This window comes from Cheilinus undulatus, linkage group 9 (assembly GCF_018320785.1).
Source record: "Cheilinus undulatus linkage group 9, ASM1832078v1, whole genome shotgun sequence".
In the NCBI taxonomy this organism is placed as follows: Eukaryota; Metazoa; Chordata; class Actinopteri; order Labriformes; family Labridae; genus Cheilinus; species Cheilinus undulatus.
Window position 1 is genome coordinate 368,898 of NC_054873.1, and position 27,166 is coordinate 396,063.

The 27,166-nt window shown below is 34.3% G+C and overlaps 1 protein-coding gene across 4 annotated transcripts in view; it reads left to right on the forward strand.

Moving 5' to 3' along the window:
- LOC121515267 (zinc finger C3H1 domain-containing protein-like) overlaps positions 1-9,329 on the forward strand; it is a 64,883-nt gene extending 55,554 nt beyond the window's left edge. For 3 of the 4 annotated variants that reach the window (XM_041795945.1, XM_041795947.1, XM_041795946.1), the window contains exons 29-34: positions 374-478; positions 578-740; positions 919-1,019; positions 4,066-4,167; positions 4,450-4,489; positions 4,751-9,329. In XM_041795945.1, the coding sequence (XP_041651879.1) occupies positions 374-478; positions 578-740; positions 919-1,019; positions 4,066-4,167; positions 4,450-4,489; positions 4,751-4,855 (616 nt within the window). In that variant the 3' untranslated portion in view covers positions 4,856-9,329. The remainder of the gene's footprint in view (positions 1-373; positions 479-577; positions 741-918; positions 1,020-4,065; positions 4,168-4,449; positions 4,490-4,750) is intronic. The other variant, XR_005992363.1, reaches the window with a different exon arrangement.
- Positions 9,330-27,166: the final 17,837 nt, after the last annotated feature.

Genomic DNA, 27,166 nt, shown 5'->3' on the forward strand with positions numbered 1-27,166 from the left:
ATTAAAAACTTTTATTGAGAAAGGATTGTGTGTTGCTATTTTGATTGACGCCATCAAAGTCAAGAGAACACAGAAACACACCAATGCTCTAGAGTGACGTGAGGGAATAAAAATGTTTGCTGTTTGAAATCAACACGTTTTAACATAAATGTTAACAGTCATGATGATAATTTATCAGGGCCCGTGGTTAAAGACATGAGAAAATGTGGGATTATAGCGCATGTCTGATGTTTTTATTCAACACAGAAGCCTGACAGTCGTTAGCCAGGTGAAATCCTATGTGGCAGATTTTCAGAGACCAGAAACTGGTATGGGGATGAAACGGTGGTTTCCACCCCTAATTCTCTCGTTTATTCTAATGCTGTCTGTGTAGTCGTTGGCAGTGGCTGTACGGCTCTGAGGACGACGCTCAGGACGCCTTTGAGAGAGCGCTGGGGTCGTCTCTGACTCTGGAGGAGCTGCACACGCTGTGGATGGAGTCAGTCTGTTTACATCTGTACTCAATGATCCTTTCATTGATCTGATCAATATCCTTTATTATCTGCTCCCCACTGAGCCCGTCTCTGTCCACCTACAGTTACCTGACCTTCAGCAGCAGCCTGCAGGCTCGTAGCCCCTCCCACAATCACGCCAAGATGCTCTCTGATCTTGTCCATCGCTGTCTGAGCACCGTCCCCTCCAGACTACAGGTCCCCTATAACCCCGCCCACTTCTGGAGCTGCTACACCTTTCATAATAAGGTAGGGATCCATGTAATATACCTGTTAGACTTTAATAGCTCTGTAGCCCCGCCCCTACAGCTGGATCAGCCAGGTACAGATGAATCACACCTGCACCAAAGATAACTGTGACTAAAGAAAACACTCTTTAACTCTGGATTATTGAAGGCTGACGCATCCTCACCTGTTTACTCCTCAGGTGATCTCCTTCTACCTCAGCTGTCTGCCTCAGTCCCAGCATGCACTGCTCCTGGAGAGACTCCGATACTCCATGCCAAACAACACAGAGCTGGGCCTGAGGTAGGTACTCATACGCAGGTGGGGTTTCTGAGGACTAGCTCTCTGAGTCTGAGGTTGACCTCATGGCTATTGTGTTTTTTCTGGAGTCGGTCTCTGAGTCTCACGTTGCCCTCGTGGCTACTGTGTTTTTTCTAGAGTCTGTTTCTAAGTCTGACGTTGCCCTTGTGGCTACTGTGTTTTTTCTAGAGTCTGTTTCTAAGTCTGACGTTGCCCTTGTGGCTACTGTGTTTTTTCTAGATTTGGTCTCTGAGTCTGCTGTTGCCCTCGTAGCTACTGTGTTTTTTCTAGAGTTGGTTTCTGAGTCTGATGTTGCCCTTGTGGCTACTGTGTTTTTTCTTGAGTCGATCTCTGAGTCTGGCGTTGACCTCGTGTCTACTGTGTTTTTTCTGGAGTCGGTCTCTGAGTCTGATGTTGCCCTTGTGGCTACTGTGTTTTTTCTAGAGTCTGTTTCTAAGTCTGACGTTGCCCTTGTGGCTACTGTGTTTTTTCTAGAGTCTGTTTCTAAGTCTGACGTTGCCCTTGTGGCTACTGTGTTTTTTCTAGATTTGGTCTCTGAGTCTGCTGTTGCCCTCGTAGCTACTGTGTTTTTTCTAGAGTCGGTCTCTGAGTCTGACGTTGCCCTCGTGGCTACTGTGTTTTTTCTAGAGTCGGTCTCTGAGTCTGATGTTGCCCTTGTGGCTACTGTGTCTTTTTTGGAGTCGGTTTCTGAGTCTGATGTTGCCCTTGTGGCTACTGTGTTTTTTCTTGAGTCGATCTCTGAGTCTGGCGTTGACCTCGTGTCTACTGTGTTTTTTCTGGAGTCGGTCTCTGAGTCTGACGTTGCCCTCGTGGCTACTGTGTTTTTTCTAGAGTCGGTCTCTGAGTCTGATGTTGCCCTTGTGGCTACTGTGTCTTTTTTGGAGTCGGTTTCTGAGTCTGACGTTGCCCTCAAGGCTAGAGTGTTTTTTCTAGAGTTGATCTCTGAGTCTGGCGTTGACTTCGTGGCTCCTGGGTTTTTTCTTGAGTCGGTCTCTGAGTCTGATGTTGCCCTTGTGGCTACTGTGTCTTTTTTGGAGTCGGTTTCTGAGTCTGACGTTGTCCTCAATGCTAGAGTGTTTTTTCTAGAGTCGATCTCTGAGTCTGACATTGTCCTTGTGGCTACTGTGTTTTTTCTAGAGTCGGTCTCTGAGTCTGATGTTGCCCTCGTGGCTACTGTGTTTTTTCTAGAGTCGGTCTCTGAGTCTCACGTTGCCCTCGTGGCTACTGTGTTTTTTCTAGATTTGATCTCTGAGTCTGACGTTTCCCTCGTGGCTACTGTGTTTTTTCTAGATTTGGTCCCTGAGTCTGACATTGTCCTCGTGGCTACTGTGTTTTTTCTAGATTTGGTCCCTGAGTCTGATGTTGCCCTCGTGGCTACTGTGTTTTTTCTAGATTTGGTCTCTGAGTCTGGCGTTCTCCTTGTGGCTACTGGATTTTTTCTGGAGTCGGTCTCTGAGTCTCACATTGCCCTTGTGGCTACTGTGTTTATTCTAGAGTCGGTCTCTGAGTCTCATGTTGCCCTCGTGGCTACTGTGTTTTTCTAAAGTCTGTTTCTAAGTCTGATGTTTCCCTTGTGGCTACTGTGTTTTTTCTAGATTTGGTCCCTGAGTCTGACGTTTCCCTCGTGGCTACTGTGTTTTTTCTAGATTTGGTCCCTGAGTCTGACATTGTCCTCGTGGCTACTGTGTTTTTTCTAGATATGGTCCCTAAGTCTGATGTTGTCCTTGTGGCTACTGTGTTTATTCTAGAGTCGGTCTCTGAGTCTCACGTTGCCCTCGTGGCTACTGTGTTTTTTCTAGAGTCGATCTCTGAGTCTCACGTTACCCTCGTGGCTACTGTGTTTTTTCTAGAGTTGGTTTCTGAGTCTGATGTTGCCCTCGTGGCTACTGTGTTTGCTTTTAGAGTCGGTCTCTGAGTCTGGCGTTGACCTCGTGGCTACTGTGTTTTTTCTAGATTTGATCTCTGTGTCTGACGTTGCCCTTGTGGCTACTGTGTTTTTTCTAGATTTGGTCTCTGAGTCTGACATTGTCCTTGTGGCTACTGTGTTTTTTCTAGAGTCGGTTTCTGAGTCTCAGGTTGCCCTCGTGGCTACTGTGTTTTTTCTAGATTTGGTCCCTGAGTCTGACGTTTCCCTCGTGGCTACTGTGTTTTTTCTAAATTTGGTCTCGGAGTCTGACGTTTCCCTCATGGCTACTGTGTTTTTTCTAGATTTGGTCTCTGAGTCTGACGTTGCCCTCGTGGCTACTGTGTCTTTTTTAGAGTCGGTCTATGAGTCTGACGTTTCCCTTGTGGCTACTGTGTTTTTTCTAGAGTCGGTTTCTGAGTCTGACATTTCCCTCGTGGCTACTGTGTTTTTTCTAGATTTGGTCCCTGAGTCTGACGTTGTCCTGGTGGCTACTGTGTTTTTTCTAGATTTGGTCCCTGAGTCTGACGTTTCCCTTGTGGCTACTGTGTTTTTTCTGGAGTCGGTTTCTGAGTCTGACGTTGCCCTCGTGGCTACTGTGTTTTTTCTAGAGTCGGTCTCTGAGTCTGATGTTGCCCTTGAGGCTGCTGTGTTTTTTCTAGAGTCGGTCTATGAGTCTGACATTGCCCTTGTGGCTACTGTGTTTTTTCTTGAGTCAGTCTCTGAGTCTGATGTTGCCCTCGTGGCTACTGTGTCTTTTTTAGAGTCGGTCTATGAGTCTGACGTTTCCCTTGTGGCTACTGTGTTTTTTCTAGAGTCGGTTTCTGTGTCTGACGTTGCCCTCGTGGCTACTGTGTTTTTTCTAGAGTCGGTCTCTGAGTCTGACATTGCCCTTGTGGCTACTGTGTTTTTTCTAGAGTCGGTCTCTGAGTCTGATGTTGCCCTCGTGGCTACTGTGTCTTTTTTAGAGTCGGTCTATGAGTCTGACGTTGCCCTCGTGGCAACTGTGTTTTTTCTAGAGTCGGTTTCTGAGTCTGACATTTCCCTCGTGGCTACTGTGTTTTTTCTAGATTTGGTCCCTGAGTCTGACGTTGCCCTCGTGGCTACTGTGTTTTTTCCTCTCAGGTTGCTGCAGCAGGAGTGGAAGGATGGAAACATGGAGCAGTTGAAGTTCCAGTCCCGTATGTTGACGACCAACGCTCCTCAGTGCGTGTCCAGCTGGAGGATGTGAGTGAGAAAAAAACCACAGTCTGATAGGGGACCAGGGTCCGGGCCTTAGATCTATCTTGTCTGGACCTGTGCAGATGACTGTTTTTACGGGGATCTATCTTGACCTGAGGCTAGTTGCTACATTGTATGTGACGATGTGTTTGTTAAAGTAGGGCCGATATCAGAGTAGTAAATCACCATGACTGTGGCTGTTAAAGATGGCGGCTCAGTTGCTAAGGTGATTTAAAGATTGCGGCTCAGTTGCTACGGTGAAGAGTGACGTGTGTTTGTTCCTTACAGAGCGATCGCTGTGGAGAGAGAGCTGAAGGAGCCATCAGAGGTGAGGATGTTCTTATGTCACGGCTCTTGTGCTGTTCTCTGACTCATCAGTGGTGTTTTTCTCTTGTAACTGAGTCTGGTCTGTTCTCCTGCAGGTTTTAGATCAGCTGATGTCTGATTTATCTGTCTGTCTCTTTATTTATCTGGTTATTCCTAAATTTAATTTTAATTTCTCTCCGTCCTGCTCTGACATGAATCCTGCTGGTCTGTATGGTCCCTCTCCTCCTCTCCCTCTTTTATTTTCTGTGTTTTTCTCTCCTAGGTTCGACTTCTCTACCAGCAGGCTCTCCAGAACCTTCCACTGTGTGCTGACCTGTGGAAAGATGTAATAAACACACTCTCAGAACACACACTAAGTACACACTGAATGTTGCGGGGTTAGAGCAGCGACTGTTAAACTTTAACGTTCTCCTTTGTGTTTGAGGATTGAAGACGGCTAGTAGAAGTTACTTTCTCATATCTGACCCTTTATTTACACTTAGCGTTAGCGCTGCATCCTGGTCATCCTGATACCAGCTGATGTCACTTAAGTCCATGGGTCCATACTCTGGTATCAGGACTCCCCGTCCCTCCTCTGATTCTAACATCGGTCCATTCGTCCTCTCTGACTGGTCTGGTATCTCTACATACTCATAAGAATGAATGGGAGACAGTTAGCCACCAGCTGAGAGGCTAGCAGAGCTTCTTTAACAGCTTTTCTTCCTCATGTTATCATAAATATGCTTTAAAGGAAACACTGATACTCTATTCAGACAAGATATCTAGTGGAGTACTGGTTAGACTGGAGTAACAACAGGGCTGGACTGGTCTGGGTGTGAAAGGCAAGGATGGAATGATTTAGAAGCTGGAAAGGATGGCATCATCAAAGACGGACGATGTTGGGGTCTTTTTCCCTGCATTAATGTCATACAGTCGGCCGTAGTTGGTAACAGTTGGAAAAGTCAGTCAGAGAGATATTGTTGGGAGATCTCTGTTCAGATTAACCATCAGCTCTCTGATTGTTGATCATCATCGTCTAATTTGGTCTTATCTCTGATGTAAACGTAGTTTAACCGTCATGACTCTGCTCGTAGATCGTCTGATCGTTGATCATCTGATCTGGTCTCGCCTCTTATTTTAAATGTCTCTGATCATTGATTGTCTGAGCCGGTCTTGTCTCTTATTTTTAAAGTCTCTGATCTTGGATCGTTGATTGTCTGATCCGGTCTAGCCTCTGATCGTCGATCGTCTGATCTGGTTTAGCCTCTTATTTAAAATGCCCCTGATCGTTGATCGTCTGATCCGGTCTAGCCTCTGATTGTAAAAGTCTCTGATCGTTGATTGTAAAAGTTTCTGATCCGGTCTAGCCTCTGATTGTAAAAGTCTCTGATCGTTGATTGCAGATTGTCTAATCCAGTCTAGCCTCTGATCGTGATCGTCTAATCATAGATCGTCTGATCCGGTCTAGCCTCTGATTGTAAAAGTTTCTGATCATCTGATCGTAGATCCTCTGATCCGGTCTAGCCTCTGATTGTAAAAGTCTCTGATCGTTGATTGCAGATTGTCTGATCCGGTCTAGCCTCTGATCGTGATCGTCTAATCATAGATCGTCTGATCCGGTCTAGCCTCTGATCGTCGATCGTCTGATCTGGTTTAGCCTCTTATTTAAAATGCCCCTGATCGTTGATCGTCTGATCCGGTCTAGCCTCTGATTGTAAAAGTCTCTGATCGTTGATTGTAAAAGTTTCTGATCCGGTCTAGCCTCTGATCGTGATCGTCTAATCATAGATCGTCTGATCCGGTCTAGCCTCTGATTGTAAAAGTTTCTGATCGTCTGATCGTAGATCCTCTGATCTGGTCTAGCCTCTGATTGTAAAAGTTTCTGATCGCTGATCGTGGATTGTCTGATCTGGTCTAGATGCTGATTGTAACAGTTTCTGATCGTTGATCGTAGATCGTCTGATCCGGTCTAGCCTCTGATTGTAAAAGTTTCTGATCGTCTGATCTAAGATCCTCTGATCTGGTCTAGCCTCTGATTGTAAAAGTTTCTGATCGCTGATCGTGGATTGTCTGATCTGGTCTAGATGCTGATTGTAACAGTTTCTGATCGTTGATCGTAGATCGTCTGATCCAGTCTAGTCTCTGATTGTAAAGTCTCTGATCGTTCATCGTAGATCGTCTGATCCGGTCTAGTCTCTGATTATAAAAGTCTCTGATCGTTAGTCGTAGATCATCTAATCTGGTCTAGCCTCTGATCGTTGATCGTAGATTGTCTGATCGTCTGATCGTAGATCGTCTGATCCAGTCTAGCCTCTGATTGTAAAAGTCTCTGATCGTTGATGGTGGATCGTCTGATCGTAGATCGTCTGATCCGGTCTAGCCTCTGATTGTTAAGTCTCTCATCGTCTGATCGTAGATCGTCTGATCCAGTCTAGCCTCTGATTGTTAAAGCCTCTGATCGTCTGATCGTAGATCGTCTGATCCGGCCTAGCCTCTGATTGTAAAAGTCTCTGATCGTTGATCGTCTGATCCAGTCTAGCCTCTGATTGTTTAAGTCTCTGTTCGTTGATCGTAGATCATCTTATCCGGTCTAGCCTCTGATTGTAAAAGTCTCTGATCGTTGATGGTAGATCGTCTGATCCGGTCTAGTCTCTGATTGTTAAAGTCCCTGATCGTCTGATCGTAGATCGTCTGATCCAGTCTAGCCTCTGATTGTTAAAGTCTCTGATCATCTGATCGTAGATAGTCTGATCCGGTCTAGTCTCTGATCATTGATCATAGATCTTCTGATCAGGTCTAGTCTCTGATCGTTGATCGTACATTGTCTGATCGTTGATCGTAGATCGTCTGATCTGGTCTAGCCTCTGATTGTAAAAGTCTCTGATCGTTGATCGTAGATCGTCTGATCCGGTCTAGCCTCTGATTGTAAAGGTCTCTGATCGTTGATCGTAGATCGTCTGATCCGGTCTAGCCTCTGATTGTTAAAGTTTCTGATTGTGATCGTAGATCATCTGATCTGGTCTAGCCTCTGATCGTTGATCGTCTGATCGTTGATCGTCTGATCCGGTCTAGCCTCTGATTGCAAAAGTCTCTGTTCGTTGATCGTAGATCGTCTGATCCAGTCTAGTCTCTGATTGTAAAGTCTCTGATCGTTGATCTTAGATCGTCTGATCCAGTCTAGCCTCTGATTGCAAAAGTCTCTTTTCGTTGATCGTAGATCGTCTGATCCAGTCTAGTCTCTGATTGTAAAGTCTCTGATCGTTGATCGTAGATCATCTGATCTGGTCTAGCCTCTGATCGTTGATCGTAGATTGTCTGATCGTCTGATCGTAGATTGTCTGATCCAGTCTAGCCTCTGATTTTTTAAGTCTTTTATCGTCTGATCGTAGATCGTCTGATCCAGTCTAGCCTCTGATTTTTTAAGTCTTTTATCGTCTGATCGTAGATCGTCTGATCCAGTCTAGCCTCTGATTGTTAAAGTCTCTGATCGTAGATCGTCTGATCCGGTCTAGCCTCTGATTGTAAAAGTCTCTGATCGTTGATGGTGGATCGTCTGATTGTAGATCGTCTGATCCGGTCTAGCCTCTGATTGTTAAAGTCTCTGATCGTCTGATCGTAGATCGTCTGATCCGGTCTAGCCTCTGATTGTTAAAGTCTCTGATCGTCTGATCGTAGATCGTCTGATCTGGTCTAGCCTCTGATCGTTGATCGTAGATTGTCTGATCGTCTGATCGTAGATCGTCTGATCCAGTCTAGCCTCTGATTGTAAAAGTCTCTGATCGTCTGATCATAGATCGTCTGATCCAGTCTAGCCTCTGATTGTAAAAGTCTCTGATCATTGATGGTGGATCGTCTGATCCGGTCTAGCCTCTGATTGTTAAAGTCTCTGATTGTCTGATCGTAGATCGTCTGATCCGGTCTAGCCTCTGATTGTTAAAGTCTCTGATCGTCTGATCGTAGATCGTCTGATCCGGTCTAGCCTCTGATTGTTAAAGTCTCTGATCGTCTGATCGTAGATCGTCTGATCCGGTCTAGCCTCTGATTGTTAAAGTTCTTATCGTCTGATCGTAGATCATCTGATCTGGTCTAGCCTCTGATTGTTAAAGTCTCTCATCGTCTGATCGTAGATCATCTGATCTGGTCTAGCCTCTGATTGCAAAAGTCTCTTTTCGTTGATCGTAGATCGTCTGATCCGGTCTAGTCTCTGATTGTTAAAGTCTCTGATCGTCTGATCGTAGATCGTCTGATCCAGTCTAGCCTCTGATTGCAAAAGTCTCTTTTCGTTGATCGTAGATCGTCTGATCCAGTCTAGTCTCTGATTGTAAAGTCTCTGATCGTAGATCATCTGATCTGGTCTAGCCTCTGATCGTTGATCGTAGATTGTCTGATCGTCTGATCGTAGATCGTCTGATCCAGTCTAGCCTCTGATTGTTAAAGTCTCTGATCGTAGATCGTCTGATCCGGTCTAGCCTCTGATTGTAAAAGTCTCTGATCATTGATGGTGGATCGTCTGATCGTAGATCGTCTGATCCGGTCTAGCCTCTGATTGTTAAAGTCTCTGATCGTCTGATCGTAGATCGTCTGATCCGGTCTAGCCTCTGATTGTAAAAGTCTCTGATCATTGATGGTGGATCGTCTGATCGTAGATCGTCTGATCCGGTCTAGCCTCTGATTGTAAAAGTCTCTGATCATTGATGGTGGATCGTCTGATCGTAGATCGTCTGATCCGGTCTAGCCTCTGATTGTAAAAGTCTCTGATCATTGATGGTGGATCGTCTGATCGTAGATCGTCTGATCCGGTCTAGCCTCTGATTGTTAAAGTCTCTGATCGTCTGATCGTAGATCGTCTGATCCGGTCTAGCCTCTGATTGTCAAAGTCTCTGACCTGTGTCTGATGCATGTCGCCTGATCCGCTAGCCTCTGATTGTTAAAGTCTCTGATCGCCTGATCTCTCGCCTCCTCTCCAGCCTCTGATTGTTAAAGTCTCTGATCGTCTGATCGTAGATCGTCTGATCCGGTCTAGCCTCTGATTGTTAAAGTCTCTGATTGTCTGATCGTAGATCGTCTGATCCGGTCTAGCCTCTGATTGTTAAAGTCTCTGATCGTCTGATCGTAGATCGTCTGATCCGCCCAGTTTCTTCTTCTCTGATTGTTAAAGTTCTCCATGTTTGATCGTCTGATCGTAGATCGTCTGATCCGGTCTAGCCTCTGATTGTTAAAGTCTCTGATCGTCTGATCGTAGATCGTCTGATCCGGTCTAGCCTCTGATGCCCTTTGACCCTCTCACCTGTGTTGATGCATGTCGACCCGCTGCCTCCCCCATCCTCACCTCCTCTCCTCCATCTGCCCCATGAACTCCTCAGTCAGAGGGTGGAGGGGAGACGGCGCCCCCCCCGGAGCCTCTTATAACGCCGCCATCATGACCGTAAGTATCTGCTGCTGAGTGGTTTCTTCTTCTCCTGTTTTTAGTTCTCCATGTTTGATTTCTCTGGGGGGTCGGGCCAGTCTGACCCCCGTCTGACCCCCCCTCACCCCGTCTGTGTTTGAGGATGAGAATCTGCACGTTGTCTTTTCTTTGTCTCCTGAGGAAAAGCCAGACTTTTGTTTCAGTGTTGGAGCCCCTCCCCCCTCTCTCTAGTTTAATGTTTGGCTCCGCCCCCCTAAAAGAGAGGGAGAGACTATCACAGGGACTGATCCAGGACGCCCATGCTAACCATGCTAATGTGGCTAACGTGCTGCAGACATGTGCAATCTGTTTTTTTCTTTTTGTCATTAAAGAGTGAGGAAGAGGAGAAGACGTCCTTCAACTGTTGTTTTCTACGCTGTACAATGATCCAGATGTGATTAAATTATTTTTGATGACCTGACAACCGCCTCCTGACTACTCTCTGTCTCCATGGCGTCATTTTCATTTCTACATCCACGTCTGTGTCCCTCTGGACCAAATAAGACAAAAAATATAAATATGAGACAAAAAATATAAATATGAACAGACTATAAATATAAATATGAGACAAAAAATATAAATATGAGACAAAAAATATAAATATGAACAGACTATAAATATAAATATGAGACTAAAAATATAAATATGAGACAAAAAATATAAATATGAACAGACTGTAAATATAAATATGAGACTAAAAATATATATATGAGACTAAAAATATAAATATAAGACTGTAAATATATTTTCAGACAATAAATATAAACAGACTATAAATATAAGTATCAGGCTATAAATATAAATATCAGACTGTAAATATGTATATGAGACTGTAAATATAAATATGAGACTGTAAATATATATATGAGACTGTAAATATAAATATGAGACTGTAAATATAAATATGAGACTGTAAATATATATATGAGACTGTAAATATAAATATGAGACTGTAAATATATATATGAGACTGTAAATATAAATATGAGACTGTAAATATAAATATGAGACTGTAAATATAAATATGAGACTAAATAAAAATATCAGACTGTAAATATAAATATGAGACTGTAAATATAAATATCAGAGTAAAAATATAAATATGAGACTAAATAAAAATATCAGACTGTAAATATAAATATGAGACTGTAAATAAAAATATCAGACAATAAATATAAACAGACAATAAATATAAATAGACTATAAATATAAACCTCAGACTGTAAATAAAAATATCAGACTGTAAATATAAACAGACTGTAAATATAAATATCAGACTATAAATATAAATATGAGACTGTAAATATAAATTTGAGACTTAATAAAAATATCAGACTGTAAATATAAATATGAGACTGTAAATATAAATATCAGAGTAAAAATATAAGTATCAGACTGTAAATATAAATATGAGACTATAAATATAAATATCAGAGTATAAATATAAATATCAGACTATAAATAAAAATATCAGACTGTAAATATAAACAGACTGTAAATATAAATATCAGACTATAAATATAAACAGACTGTAGATATAAATATCAGACTATAAATATAAATATCAGACTGTAAATATAAATATCAGACTGTTAATAGAAATATCAGACTGTAAATATAAATATCAGACTATAAATATAAATATCAGACTGTAAATATAAATATCAGACTATAAATATAAATATTAGACTGTAAATATAAATATCAGACTATAAATATAAATATCAGACTGTAAATATAAATATCAGACTGTAAATATAAACATCAGACTATAAATATAAATATCAGACTGTAAATATAAATATCAGACTATAAATATAAATATCAGACTGTAAATATAAATATCAGACTATAAATATAAATATCAGACTATAAATATAAATATCAGACTGTAAATATAAATATCAGACTATAAATATAAATATGAGACTGTAAATATAAATATGAGACTTAATAAAAATATCAGACTGTAAATATAAATATCAGACTATAAATATAAATATCAGACTATAAATATAAACAGACTGTTAATATAAATATCAGACTGTAAATATAAATATCAGACTGTAAATATAAATATCAGACTGTAAATATAAACATCAGACTATAAATATAAATATCAGACTGTAAATATAAATATCAGACTATAAATATAAATATCAGACTGTAAATATAAATATCAGACTATAAATATAAATATCAGACTATAAATATAAATATCAGACTGTAAATATAAATATCAGACTATAAATATAAATATCAGACTATAAATATAAACAGACTGTAAATATAAATATCAGACTGTAAATATAAATATCAGACTATAAATATAAATATGAGACTGTAAATATAAATATGAGACTTAATAAAAATATCAGACTGTAAATATAAATATCAGACTGTAAATATAAATATCAGACTATAAATATAAATATCAGACTATAAATATAAATATGAGACTGTAAATATAAATATGAGACTTAATAAAAATATCAGACTGTAAATATAAATATCAGACAATAAATATAAATATCAGACTGTAAATATAAATATCAGACTATAAATATAAATATCAGACTGTAAATATAAATATCAGACTATAAATATAAATATATCAGACTATAAATATAAACAGACTGTAAATATAAATATCAGACTATAAATATAAATATCAGACTATAAATATAAACAGACTGTAAATATAAATATCAGACTGTAAATATAAATATCAGACTGTAAATATAAATATCAGACAATAAATATAAATATCAGACTGTAAATATAAATATCAGACTGTAAATATAAATATCAGACAATAAATATAAATATCAGACTGTAAATATAAATATCAGACTGTAAATATAAATATCAGACTATAAATATAAATATCAGACTATAAATATAAACAGACTGTAAATATAAATATCAGACTATAAATATAAATATCAGACTATAAATATAAACAGACTGTAAATATAAATATCAGACTGTAAATATAAATATCAGACTATAAATATAAATATCAGACTATAAATATAAACAGACTGTAAATATAAATATCAGACTGTAAATATAAATATCAGACTATAAATATAAATATCAGACTGTAGATATAAATGTCAGACTATAAATATAAACAGTCTGTAAATATAAATATCAGACTGTAAATATAAATATCAGACTATAAATATAAATATCAGACTATAAATATAAACAGACTGTAAATATAAATATCAGACTATAAATATAAATATCAGACTATAAATATAAACAGACTGTAAATATAAATATCAGACTATAAATATAAATATCAGACTATAAATATAAACAGACTAAATATAAATATCAGACTATAAATATAAATATCAGACTGTAAATATAAATATCAGACTATAAATATAAACAGACTGTAAATATAAATATCAGACTATAAATATAAACAGTCTGTAAATATAAATATCAGACTGTAAATATAAATATCAGACTATAAATATAAATATCAGACTATAAATATAAACAGACTGTAAATATAAATATCAGACTGTAAATATAAATATCAGACTATAAATATAAACAGACTGTAAATATAAATATCAGACTATAAATATAAATATCAGACTGTAAATATAAATATCAGACTATAAATATAAATATCAGACTATAAATATAAACAGACTGTAAATATAAATATCAGACTATAAATATAAATATCAGACTATAAATATAAATATCAGACTATAAATATAAATATCAGACTGTAGATATAAATATCAGACTATAAATATAAATATCAGACTATAAATATAAATATCAGACTATAAATATAAACAGACTGTTAATAGAAATATCAGACTATAAATATAAATATCAGACTATAAATATAAATATCAGACTGTAAATATAAATATCAGACTATAAATATTAATATCAGACTGTAAATATAAATATCAGACTATAAATATAAATATCAGACTGTAAATATAAATATCAGACTATAAATATAAATATCAGACTATAAATATAAACAGACTGTAAATATAAATATCAGACTATAAATATAAATATCAGACTATAAATATAAATATCAGACTGTAGATATAAATATCAGACTATAAATATAAATATCAGACTATAAATATAAATATCAGACTATAAATATAAACAGACTGTTAATAGAAATATCAGACTATAAATATAAATATCAGACTATAAATATAAACAGACTGTAAATATAAATATCAGACTATAAATATAAATATCAGACTATAAATATAAATATCAGACTATAAATATAAACAGACTGTAAATATAAATATCAGACTGTAAATATAAATATCAGACTATAAATATTAATATCAGACTATAAATATAAACAGACTGTAAATATAAATATCAGACTATAAATATAAATATCAGACTGTAAATATAAATATCAGACTATAAATATAAATATCAGACTATAAATATAAACAGACTGTAAATATAAATATCAGACTATAAATATAAATATCAGACTATAAATATAAATATCAGACTGTAGATATAAATATCAGACTATAAATATAAATATCAGACTATAAATATAAATATCAGACTATAAATATAAACAGACTGTTAATATAAATATCAGACTTTAAATATAAATATCAGACTGTAAATATAAATATCAGACTGTAGATATAAATATCAGACTATAAATATAAATATCAGACTATAAATATAAATATCAGACTATAAATATAAACAGACTGTAAATATAAATATCAGACTATAAATATAAATATCAGACTATAAATATAAATATCAGACTATAAATATAAACAGACTGTAAATATAAATATCAGACTATAAATATAAATATCAGACTATAAATATAAATATCAGACTATAAATATAAACAGACTGTAAATATAAATATCAGACTATAAATATAAACAGACTGTAAATAGAAATATCAGACTATAAATATAAATATCAGACTATAAATATAAATATCAGACTATAAATATAAACAGACTGTAAATATAAATATCAGACTATAAATATAAATATCAGACTATAAATATAAATATCAGACTATAAATATAAACAGACTGTAAATATAAATATCAGACTATAAATATAAACAGACTGTAAATAGAAATATCAGACTATAAATATAAATATCAGACTATAAATATAAATATCAGACTATAAATATAAACAGACTGTTAATATAAATATCAGACTGTAAATATAAATATCAGACTGTAAATATAAATATCAGACTATAAATATAAATATCAGACTATAAATATAAATATCAGACTATAAATATAAATATCAGACTATAAATATAAACAGACTGTAAATATAAATATCGGACTGTAAATATAAATATCAGACTATAAATATAAACAGACTGTAAATATAAATATCAGACTATAAATATAAACAGACTGTAAATATAAATATCAGACTATAAATATAAACAGACTGTAAATATAAATATCAGACTATAAATATAAACAGACTGTTAATATAAATATCAGACTGTAAAGAAGTAGACATTGGTAGTTTTTCAGACCTTTGTTCATTTTTAACCTTTGCTCTCTGACCTAATGACACCTCCACCTCTCCATGACCCCCATTAGAATGAATGAATGCTTTTAATGCTGTAAACTTTAGACATTTTGGCTAAAGATGTTTATTTTTATTATATTTTGGTCAACAGAAGAATGATTTCATGTTTGACATGTTCATTTATCACTTTTATTAACATTTCATCACAAACAGCTTAGAGAAAGGAGAAACCAGGAAAACATCCAGAACTGATCCCAGCAGGAGAATGATGAGTGATGATGATAAGATCAATACTCCATTACTGAACCATTTTCATAAACTAGAGGAAATGCTGAGATGTTCAGACGTGTTTAAACTGTTGAACCACCAATGATGCATGTTATTGATCATTAATTATTGATCACTGATCAGAACCAGGTCCATGAATGTCATTAACTAGAGGCTGACTCTAGACCAGAGGCCTGTACGACGAAGCTGGATTAACAAGGCCGGGATATCTCTCCGCTAGCCGGTTTGACTTATCAAGACATTCCCAATCTAGATCAGCTGTAAGGAAGCTGGTTATCAAGTCTAACTGCAGCCAGGGTTTTCCAATCTGGATCAGTGCGCGCTCACATAAAAGGGGCGGGGTTTGCAGCGTCTGACCAATGGCAAACATGGAGAAAGCCTGCTGATCAGCGTATTTCTCACTGGAGGAACAGACAATCATTCTTCAGAAATATGAGGAATTTAAATCAATCATCCAGGCCAAAGCAACGCTGTCACCGCAGCAAAAGTCAGGAAAGATGTTGGCAGAAAACCGCCATCTCTGTTAATGCGTAAATTTGTCAGGTTATACAAAATTAATTCATGGGACAATATAAACAGACAGCACTCTGATCACTCAGTTTGACTTTATTACGGCACAGATGTTTGGGGCGGAGCCTCCTCACTGAATTTTGTGTTGTAATATTAATTCCTGGCGTGAGGAGTTGTGTGTTCCTTTAATCCGTGTTTCTGCAGTAAAGGTCTTTACACACTGGGTCTGAAGCGTTTCTATTTGGCTTCACTGCGAAAATTGGTAAAAGGTGGTAAATAGTTTAGTACTGTGAGCCTGCGTCTCTGTCACTCCTTTAAATCCCGCTGATCCATCCTGACACAGAGCTCCATTCAGCTCCTGCGCATGCGTCAGAGCGCAGAGACGAGCTGGAGCTGTGAGTAGGCTAATGTGGCCTCTTTATCTGTTATATTTCCATAGCTGATATCCATCACACACCTGCAGACTACCGGGTTTAAAGTGAGGTTTCGGGAGTGGGAGAGAGGGAGGAGTTGGACGGGGGTGAGTGAGAGAGAGAGAAAGCAACAGGCGCTGATCTGAATCACCTATCACCCATCTATCAGTTATACTTCCATGGTTTATGTCCACATAATAATTGAGCAAACTTTGGTGTTTAAAGTGAGGTTTCAGGGCTCCGGTGAGGGTGAGCAAGTTTCTCCACACTGGCTCTGCTGGATGGATGAAATCACCGGAGTTATCTCTCATCTACCCCTAAAGCTTCTTCTCTTCTTCCGTGCACCAACCAGGATCTTCTAAGAATGGGCAGGCCATTTTCCTAGAGAGCTGATTGGTCAGGAGGCGGGGCTTTTATACTCGCTGATCTCTTATCCAGAACATAACCTGCTCCGGAGCAGGTTAGCCGTTCAGTATAAGTTACCACGGTGATTTATCCCGGTAAGAAGTGAACCAGCGTCGTCATACAGAAAATCCAGGGTTAATCCTGAAGTTATCTGGATAAGAGAAAATCCAGCTTCATCGTACAGGCCCCAGGTCCAGGTCTACCTGGCCCAGTAAGGTCTGCAGATTTCCTCCAGTATAAAAACCTAAACTTAGCCTTGAGTATTTCAAACATCCTTGTCATAAAATGTAGAAAAAGTCAAAATAATCAGATAAAAAGTCAGGAATGCGGAAAAAAATCAACGGCGTTCAGGGCGTACATACATGGAAGATTAAACCATGAAAAACTGAAATTACAAAGATATCAACAAAAAACAACCGCTGGGGTCATCTTTGAGCCCACTGCTGCATGGAAGGGTCAACAGCCTCCTCATGGTCGGGCCGGCTATAGGCAGGGGCAAGAGGGGGCAACGCCCTCAAACAAATCATCGCTCTCTCCGCTCCTGCTGGCTCGGGTGGCTGTGTGGGTCCTACTGTCAGTCAGCGGAGACCCTCCCCCAGGAAACACCTGTCAGTCACTCTGAGAGTCCTGGAGGGTTCAGGGGAGGGAGCGCGCGAGCGAGAGATGGTTGTGCACGTCGTGCCGTGCGTGTTTTTATGTGCGTGTCTGCAAGAGAGCTAAACCCTCGGAGACCAATAAAAACGGCAAATTTGGATGTTTTTGGCGTTGGCCCACAGTCGCCTGCACTGAGTTAGCCAAAGCTCAGACAAAGCTGGGAAACGTCCCGTTGTACAGGAGGAGTGGAGTCCCGATCAACAAGAAGTCCAACACTGCAGTTTCATACATTATAGCTAAACATCCTGGTGAGAGCTGTCCTGAGTTAGCCTCATGTTACTGAACTGCACACCCAGCTGTCACACAGACAGATGTAGACAGATGTTAGCGTCAGGTGTTTCTGTGCTCTTCAGGTGTTGAAGGAGAAACCTCAGCATCTAAAGGAGAGATAGTACAGCCATGTCTGTCTCCTGTAAACTATAATAACTGTGGTTGGTGTGTTCATCTCTCTGAAAGTGGAGTGTGTGTTTAACCCTAACCAGCTGCTGTATGATGAAATGAAATAAACAGATTAGTCCTGTTACGTTGTTGAGCTTCATAAGATCTGCTGTGTTTGGAGGAACAGAGATGCAGGTGGAGGTCATGCTCCTGAAATCAGTGTGTTGTGACGGTTGTTGTTGCTAGGAGTTATTTTTGGTGTACTTAAGCTGTCAGTGGACTTTTATGGAGTTTTGTTCGTTCATCAAAAGAAAAGCACTAAATATTGATTATTGGCTGTTTTTTGTGCATTCTGGCGGCTTTTGGAGAAGTTTTGTGCTGGAAACTATCAGCTGTATCTGGAAACACTGATGCGCAGTGAGCTGTGGCTGGGGCGTGGCTGGTTAGCACATGGCCTGTCATACATAAGTGTGGTCTGAGGGTTGTCAGGGTCAGGGTCTGTGCTTGATGATGACACTGACAGGCCATCTGCACATCTGAGCGACTACATTAAAGCTGTGCTGTTGTGCAGTTCATGAGAGAAGCTGCCAGTCTCATTTCTTATAGCATATAGATACTTTATTATACATTCATACCGTTCTGACCCGTTTCCATGCCTGCTACAGAAAGCCCCACCCAGTCTCTAGTTCTGCGTGCTGGTTTGATGATGATAATAATGATAATAATCACAGTAATTTTTACAAAACGTTTACTCTCATCCATTCCCACTGCTTTCAGCGGCTCAGAAAGAGCTTCATGTGTGTTTCTGCATCCATTTTCTACAAACTCAAACTGATCATGACAGCGAAGCATGAAACACAATTTTGCCATCGGACTTAAAGTTTCCTTCAGTTCTGCATGATGCATCCATTTTTCAGAGCTTTTAAAAGTGCTGCTCCTGCCTGTACCAGTAGCAGTGATGCTGCTGGTACCTCACAGACAACAACAACAAACAATATGCTGGAGCATGATGTGTACGCATGCCGCCCCCTCATGTGTGCTCGCCTAGAACCGGCCCTGCTCATGATGAATGTGAGAGGTCATAAAAACATGGAGCTGTTGTCCAGGGTCTGTCAGGGCTGTTAGACGGAGGTAATGCCACCGTTCTGTCTGGTATATGGGGGCAGGGCATAGACTACAGTGGGGGACAATGGCGCCATCTGGTGGAAGACAGTGAGAAAGCTACTAAATCTATAATTCTGATGATTATACTGATCGGATATGGATGTCTAAATCCAGGAAACAATAAATCTATCTTATGTAGAAACAGCTGATATTAATAAGAAATCACATACAAATGTACGATTGAAATATATATCTATAAATCTGATAAAGATATATTAATCATGAAAAATAGATCCCTGATGTGAATATATCTGATACAACAAACATAAAAACATCTACCTTACAGATAAATCTCTGATATTAATATATAAATCTCTGATATTTATATATAAATCTATATTAATATATAAATCTATATTAATATATAAATCTCTGATATTAATATATAAATCTATATTAATATATAAATCTCTGATATTAATATATAAATCTCTGATATTTATATATAAATCTATATTAATATATAAATCTATATTAATATATAAATCTCTGATATTAATATATAAATCTATATTAATATATAAATCTCTGATATTAATATATAAATCTCTGATATTTATATATAAATCTATATTAATATATAAATCTATATTAATATATAAATCTATATTAATATATAAATCTCTGATATTAATATATAAATCTCTGATATTTATATATAAATCTATATTAATATATAAATCTATATTAATATATAAATCTATATTAATATATAAATCTATATTAATATATAAATCTCTGATATTAATATATAAATCTCTGATATTTATATATAAATCTATATTAATATATAAATCTATATAAATATATAAATCTATATTAATATATAAATCTATGATATTAATATATAAATCTATATTAATATATAAATCTATATTAATATATAAATCTATATTAATATATAAATCTCTGATATTAATATATAAATCTCTGATATATTATATATAAATCTATATTAATATATAAATCTATATAAATATATAAATCTATATTAATATATAAATCTATGATATTAATATATAAATCTATATTAATATATAAATCTATATAAATATATAAATCTATATTAATATATAAATCTCTGATATTAATATATAAATCTATATTAATATATAAATCTCTGATATTAATATATAAATCTCTGATATATTATATATAAATCTATATTAATATATAAATCTATATTAATATATAAATATATATAAATATATAAATCTATATTAATATATAAATCTATATTAATATATAAATCTATATTAATATATAAATCTCTGATATTAATATATAAATCTCTGATATTTATATATAAATCTATATTAATATATAAATCTATATAAATATATAAATCTATATTAATATATAAATCTATGATATTAATATATAAATCTATATTAATATATAAATCTATATTAATATATAAATCTCTGATATTAATATATAAATCTCTGATATTTATATATAAATCTATATTAATATATAAATCTATATAAATATATAAATCTATATTAATATATAAATCTATATTAATATATAAATCTCTGATATTAATATATAAATCTATATTAATATATAAATCTATATTAATATATAAATCTCTGATATTAATATATAAATCTATATTAATATATAAATCTATATTAATATATAAATCTATATTAATATATAAATCTATATTAATATATAAATCTATGATATTAATATATAAATCTATATTAATATATAAATCTATATTAATATATAAATCTATGATATTAATATATAAATCTATATTAATATATAAATCTATATTAATATATAAATCTATATTAATATATAAATCTATGATATTAATATATAAATCTATATTAATATATAAATCTATATTAATATATAAATATATATTAATATATAAATCTATATTAATATATAAATCTATGATATTAATATATAAATCTCTGATATTTATATATAAATCTATATTAATATATAAATCTATATTAATATATAAATCTCTGATATTAATATATAAATCTATATTAATATATAAATCTCTGATATTAATATATAAATCTCTGATATTTATATATAAATCTATATTAATATATAAATCTATATTAATATATAAATCTATATTAATATATAAATCTATATTAATATATAAATCTATATTTATATATAAATCTATATTAATATATAAATCTATATTAATATATAAATCTATATTAATATATAAATCTATATTAATATATAAATCTGATATTAATATATAAATCTCTGATATTTATATATAAAATCTATATTAATATATAAATCTATATAAATATATATATAAATCTATATTAATATATAAATCTATGATATTAATATATAAATCTATATTAATATATAAATCTATATTAATATATAAATCTATATTAATATATAAATCTCTGATATTAATATATAAATCTCTGATATTTATATATAAATCTATATTAATATATAAATCTATATAAATATATAAATCTATATTAATATATAAATCTGATATTAATATATAAATCTATATTAATATATAAATCTCTGATATTAATATATAAATCTATATTAATATATAAATCTCTGATATTAATATATAAATCTATATTAATATATAAATCTATATAAATATATAAATCTATATTAATATATAAATCTCTGATATTAATATATAAATCTATATTAATATATAAATCTCTGATATTAATATATAAATCTCTGATATTTATATATAAATCTATATTAATATATAAATCTATATTAATATATAAATATATATAAATATATAAATCTATATTAATATATAAATCTATATTAATATATAAATCTATATTAATATATAAATCTATATTAATATATAAATCTCTGATATTTAATATATAAATCTATATTAATATATAAATCTATATAATATATAAATCTATATTAATATATAAATCTATATTAATATATAAATCTATATTAATATATAAATCTATATTAATATATAAATCTCTGATATTAATATATAAATCTCTGATATTTATATATAAATCTATATTAATATATAAATCTATATAAATATATAAATCTATATTAATATATAAATCTATATTAATATATAAATCTCTGATATTAATATATAAATCTATATTAATATATAAATCTATATTAATATATAAATCTATGATATTAATATATAAATCTATATTAATATATAAATCTATATTAATATATAAATCTATATTAATATATAAATCTATATTAATATATAAATCTATGATATTAATATATAAATCTATATTAATATATAAATCTATATTAATATATAAATCTATGATATTAATATATAAATCTATATTAATATATAAATCTATATTAATATATAAATCTATATTAATATATAAATCTCTGATATTAATATATAAATCTATATTAATATATAAATCTATGATATTAATATATAAATCTATATTAATATATAAATCTATGATATTAATATATAAATCTCTGATATTAATATATAAATCTATATTAATATATAAATCTATATTAATATATAAATCTATGATATTAATATATAAATCTATATTAATATATAAATCTATATTAATATATAAATCTATATTAATATATAAATCTATGATATTAATATATAAATCTATATTAATATATAAATCTATTTTAATATTTAACTCTATGATATAAATAAAGATTCTTGGTGTTTCCAGCTGCTCTAAAACTGTTGGTCAGGAGTGAATAAAGATATACATTTGATATGAAAATAAAAATCTGTTATAAATATATACATCTGATACAAATATTTAAAGCTGAAATAAAAATAGAAATATTTGATATAAATATATAAATCTGTAAAAACATATAAATCTATGATATATAGAGCTTAACAAATGTATCAGCCCACCCTAACCCTAACCACAGTCAGGTTTCTGCCACAGCTGCCCTAAATTAACAGCATTGGTAATTACCAAAATCATTTTTTTGTTTCTGCAATGGTTAATACACCAATATGTAGAAGCTCTTTAACCCACATGATATTTTTAATGCTAAAATAGAATTATTATTGTTATCCTGAAATTTTTTTTTAAAGCACATGAATATTTCTGATGAGTGTCTCAGATTATAGTTATTTACTGTCATTCCTGAAGAGAAAAATGAGTTTTAGTGGTTGAATGTTATGCTTGATTCATTTTCTGACTTCTCAGAGAAGCCCAGTGAGTCGGCTCACATTTGGGTGAATTCAGTTTGAAATTCCTCATTCCTGTTCAAAATGGTAAAACATGGAGAGCTGACTGAAAATGAAAGAGTCCGCATTAAAGCCCTTCATGATGCTGGATGGTCTCTGAGACAGAGATGACCGCTGGTCTGATACATTTGTTAAGCTCTGTATCTATATACACAGATATATATGTGTGTATAAATATATCTGTGTGTGGTGACTGAGCATGTGCAGTGAGAGCAGCAGCTCCACATCCTGCTGCCCACTCATCAGTGTTCGAGGACACGCCAACATCAACAATGACCTCTCAGAGTCACACACTCATAAAGCTCTTCCTGCTCGCCTTCTGCTCAGGAAACCTCAGAGCCTCAGCCAATCAGAGAGTAGGACCTTGAACACACGCCCAGACTCTGACCTCTGACTGGCCAATGACAGATAGATGGTGTGACCTGTCCGTAGGAGGAGGCGGAGCCCGCCAGGGAAACACGTCATGGGTCCACGTCAAGGACCCCGTCTGGGTCCAGGTCCATGTCCAGGCCCCCCCATTAACAAGCTGTGGATTAAGTCAGAGCCCTGATTTTAAACAGAGAGTAGACCCGGACCTGTCCCGGATCCAGACCTTACTAAAGATCTAAACATCAGAAATTAGTGTCTTAAAGTTTTCTATGAGTTTAAACTGTTTTCACAACATCCCAGCTTCACTAACATTCCGTCCTTGAAAAACATCCTATAACACTGATCAAACATTCCATCCTTGAAGAACATCCTATAACACTGATCAAACATTCCATCCCTGAAAAACATCCTATAACACTGATCAAACATTCCATCCTTTTATTTTAAAACCATCTTATAACACTGATCAAACATTCCATCCTTTTATTTTAAAACCATCCTATAACACTGATCAAACATTCCATCCCTGACAATCATCCTATAACACTGATCAAACATTCCATCCCTGACAATCATCCTATAACACTGATCAAGCATTCCATCCCTGACAATCATCCTATAACACTGATCAAGCATTCCATCCCTGAAAAACATCCTATAACACTGATCAAACATTCCATCCCTGACAATCATCCTATAACACTGATCAAACATTCCATCCCTGAAAAACATCCTATAACACTGATAAAACATTCCATCCCTGACAATCATCCTATAACACTGATCAAACATTCCATCCCTGAAAAACATCCTATAACACTGATCAAACATTCCATCCCTGACAATCATCCTATAACACTGATCAAACATTCCATCCCTGAAAAACATCCTATAACACTGATCAAACATTCCATCCCTGACAATCATCCTATAACACTGATCAAACATTCCATCCCTGAAAAACATCCTATAACACTGATCAAACATTCCATCCCTGAAAAACATCCTATAACACTGATCAAACATTCCATCCCTGAAAAACATCCTATAACACTGATCAAACATTCCATCCTTTTATTTTAAAACCATCCTATAACACTGATCAAGCATTCCATTCCTGACAATCATCCTATAACACTGATCAAGCATTCCATCCCTGAAAAACATCCTATAACACTGATCAAACATTCCATCCTTTTATTTTAAAACCATCCTATAACACTGATCAAGCATTCCATCCCTGACAATCATCCTATAACACTGATCAAACATTCCATCCCTGAAAAACATCCTATAACACTGATCAAACATTCCATCCCTGAAAAACATCCTATAACACTGATCAAACATTCCATCCTTTTATTTTAAAACCATCCTATAACACTGATCAAGCATTCCATCCCTGACAATCATCCTATAACACTGATCAAACATTCCATCCCTGAAAAACATCCTATAACACTGATCAAACATTCCATCCCTGAAAAACATCCTATAACACTGATCAAACATTCCATCCCTGAAAAACATCCTATAACACTGATCAAACATTCCATCCTTGAAGAAAACATCCTATAACACTGATCAAACATTCCATCCCTGACAATCATCCTATAACACTGATCAAACATTCCATCCCTGAAAAACATCCTATAACACTGATCAAACATTCCATCCCTGAAAAACATCCTATAACACTGATCAAACATTCCATCCCTGACAATCATCCTATAACACTGATCAAACATTCCATCCCTGAAAAACATCCTGTAACACTGATCAAACATTCCATCCCTGAAAAACATCCTATAACACTGATCAAACATTCCATCCTTTTATTTTAAAACCATCCTATAACACTGATCAAACATTCCATCCCTGACAATCATCCTATAACACTGATCAAGCATTCCATCCCTGAAAAACATCCTATAACACTGATCAAGCATTCCATCCCTGAAAAACATCCTATAACACTGATCAAACATTCCATCCTTTTATTTTAAAACCATCCTATAACACTGATCAAACATTCCATCCTTGTATTTTAAAACCATCCTATTACACTGATCAAACATTCCATCCTTGAAGAACATCCTATAACACTGATCAAACATTCCATTCCTGAAAAACATCCTATAACTGATCAAACGTTCCATCCCTGAAAAACATCCTATAACACTGATCAAACATTCCATCCTTTTATTTTAAAACCATCCTATAACACTGATCAAACATTCCATCCCTGACAATCATCCTATAACACTGATCAAGCATTCCATCCCTGAAAAACATCCTATAACACTGATCAAACATTCCATCCCTGACAATCATCCTATAACACTGATCAAACATTCCATCCCTGAAAAACATCCTATAACACTGATCAAACATTCCATTCCTGAAAAACATCCTATAACACTGATCAAACATTCCATCCTTTTTTGTAAAACCATCCTATAACACTGATCAAACATTCCATTCCTGAAAAACATCCTATAACACTGATCAAACATTCCATCCTTTATTGTAAAACCATCCTATAACACTGATCAAACATTCCATCCCTGAAAAACATCCTATAACACTGATCAAACATTCCATCCCTGACAATCATCCTATAACACTGATCAAACATTCCATCCCTGACAATCATCCTATAACACTGATCAAGCATTCCATCCCTGAAAAACATCCTATAACACTGATCAAACATTCCATCCCTGACAATCATCCTATAACACTGATCAAACATTCCATCCCTGAAAAACATCCTATAACACTGATCAAACATTCCATCCCTGAAAAACATCCTATAACACTGATCAAACATTCCATCCCTGAAAAACATCCTATAACACTGATCAAACATTCCATCCCTGACAATCATCCTATAACACTGATCAAACATTCCATCCCTGAAAAACATCCTATAACACTGATCAAACATTCCATCCCTGAAAATCATCCTATAACACTGATCAAACATACCATCAATGAAAAACAGCCTATAACACTGATCAAACATTCCATCCCTATTTTAAAACATCCTATAACACTGATCAAACATTCCATCCTTTTTTGTAAAACCATCCTATAACACTGATCAAACATTCCATCCCTGAAAAACATCCTATAACACTGATCAAACATTCCATCCTTTTATTTAAAAAGAATCCTATAACACTGATCAAACATTCCATCCCTGACAATCATCCTATAACACTGATCAAACATTCCATCCCTGAAAAACATCCTATAACACTG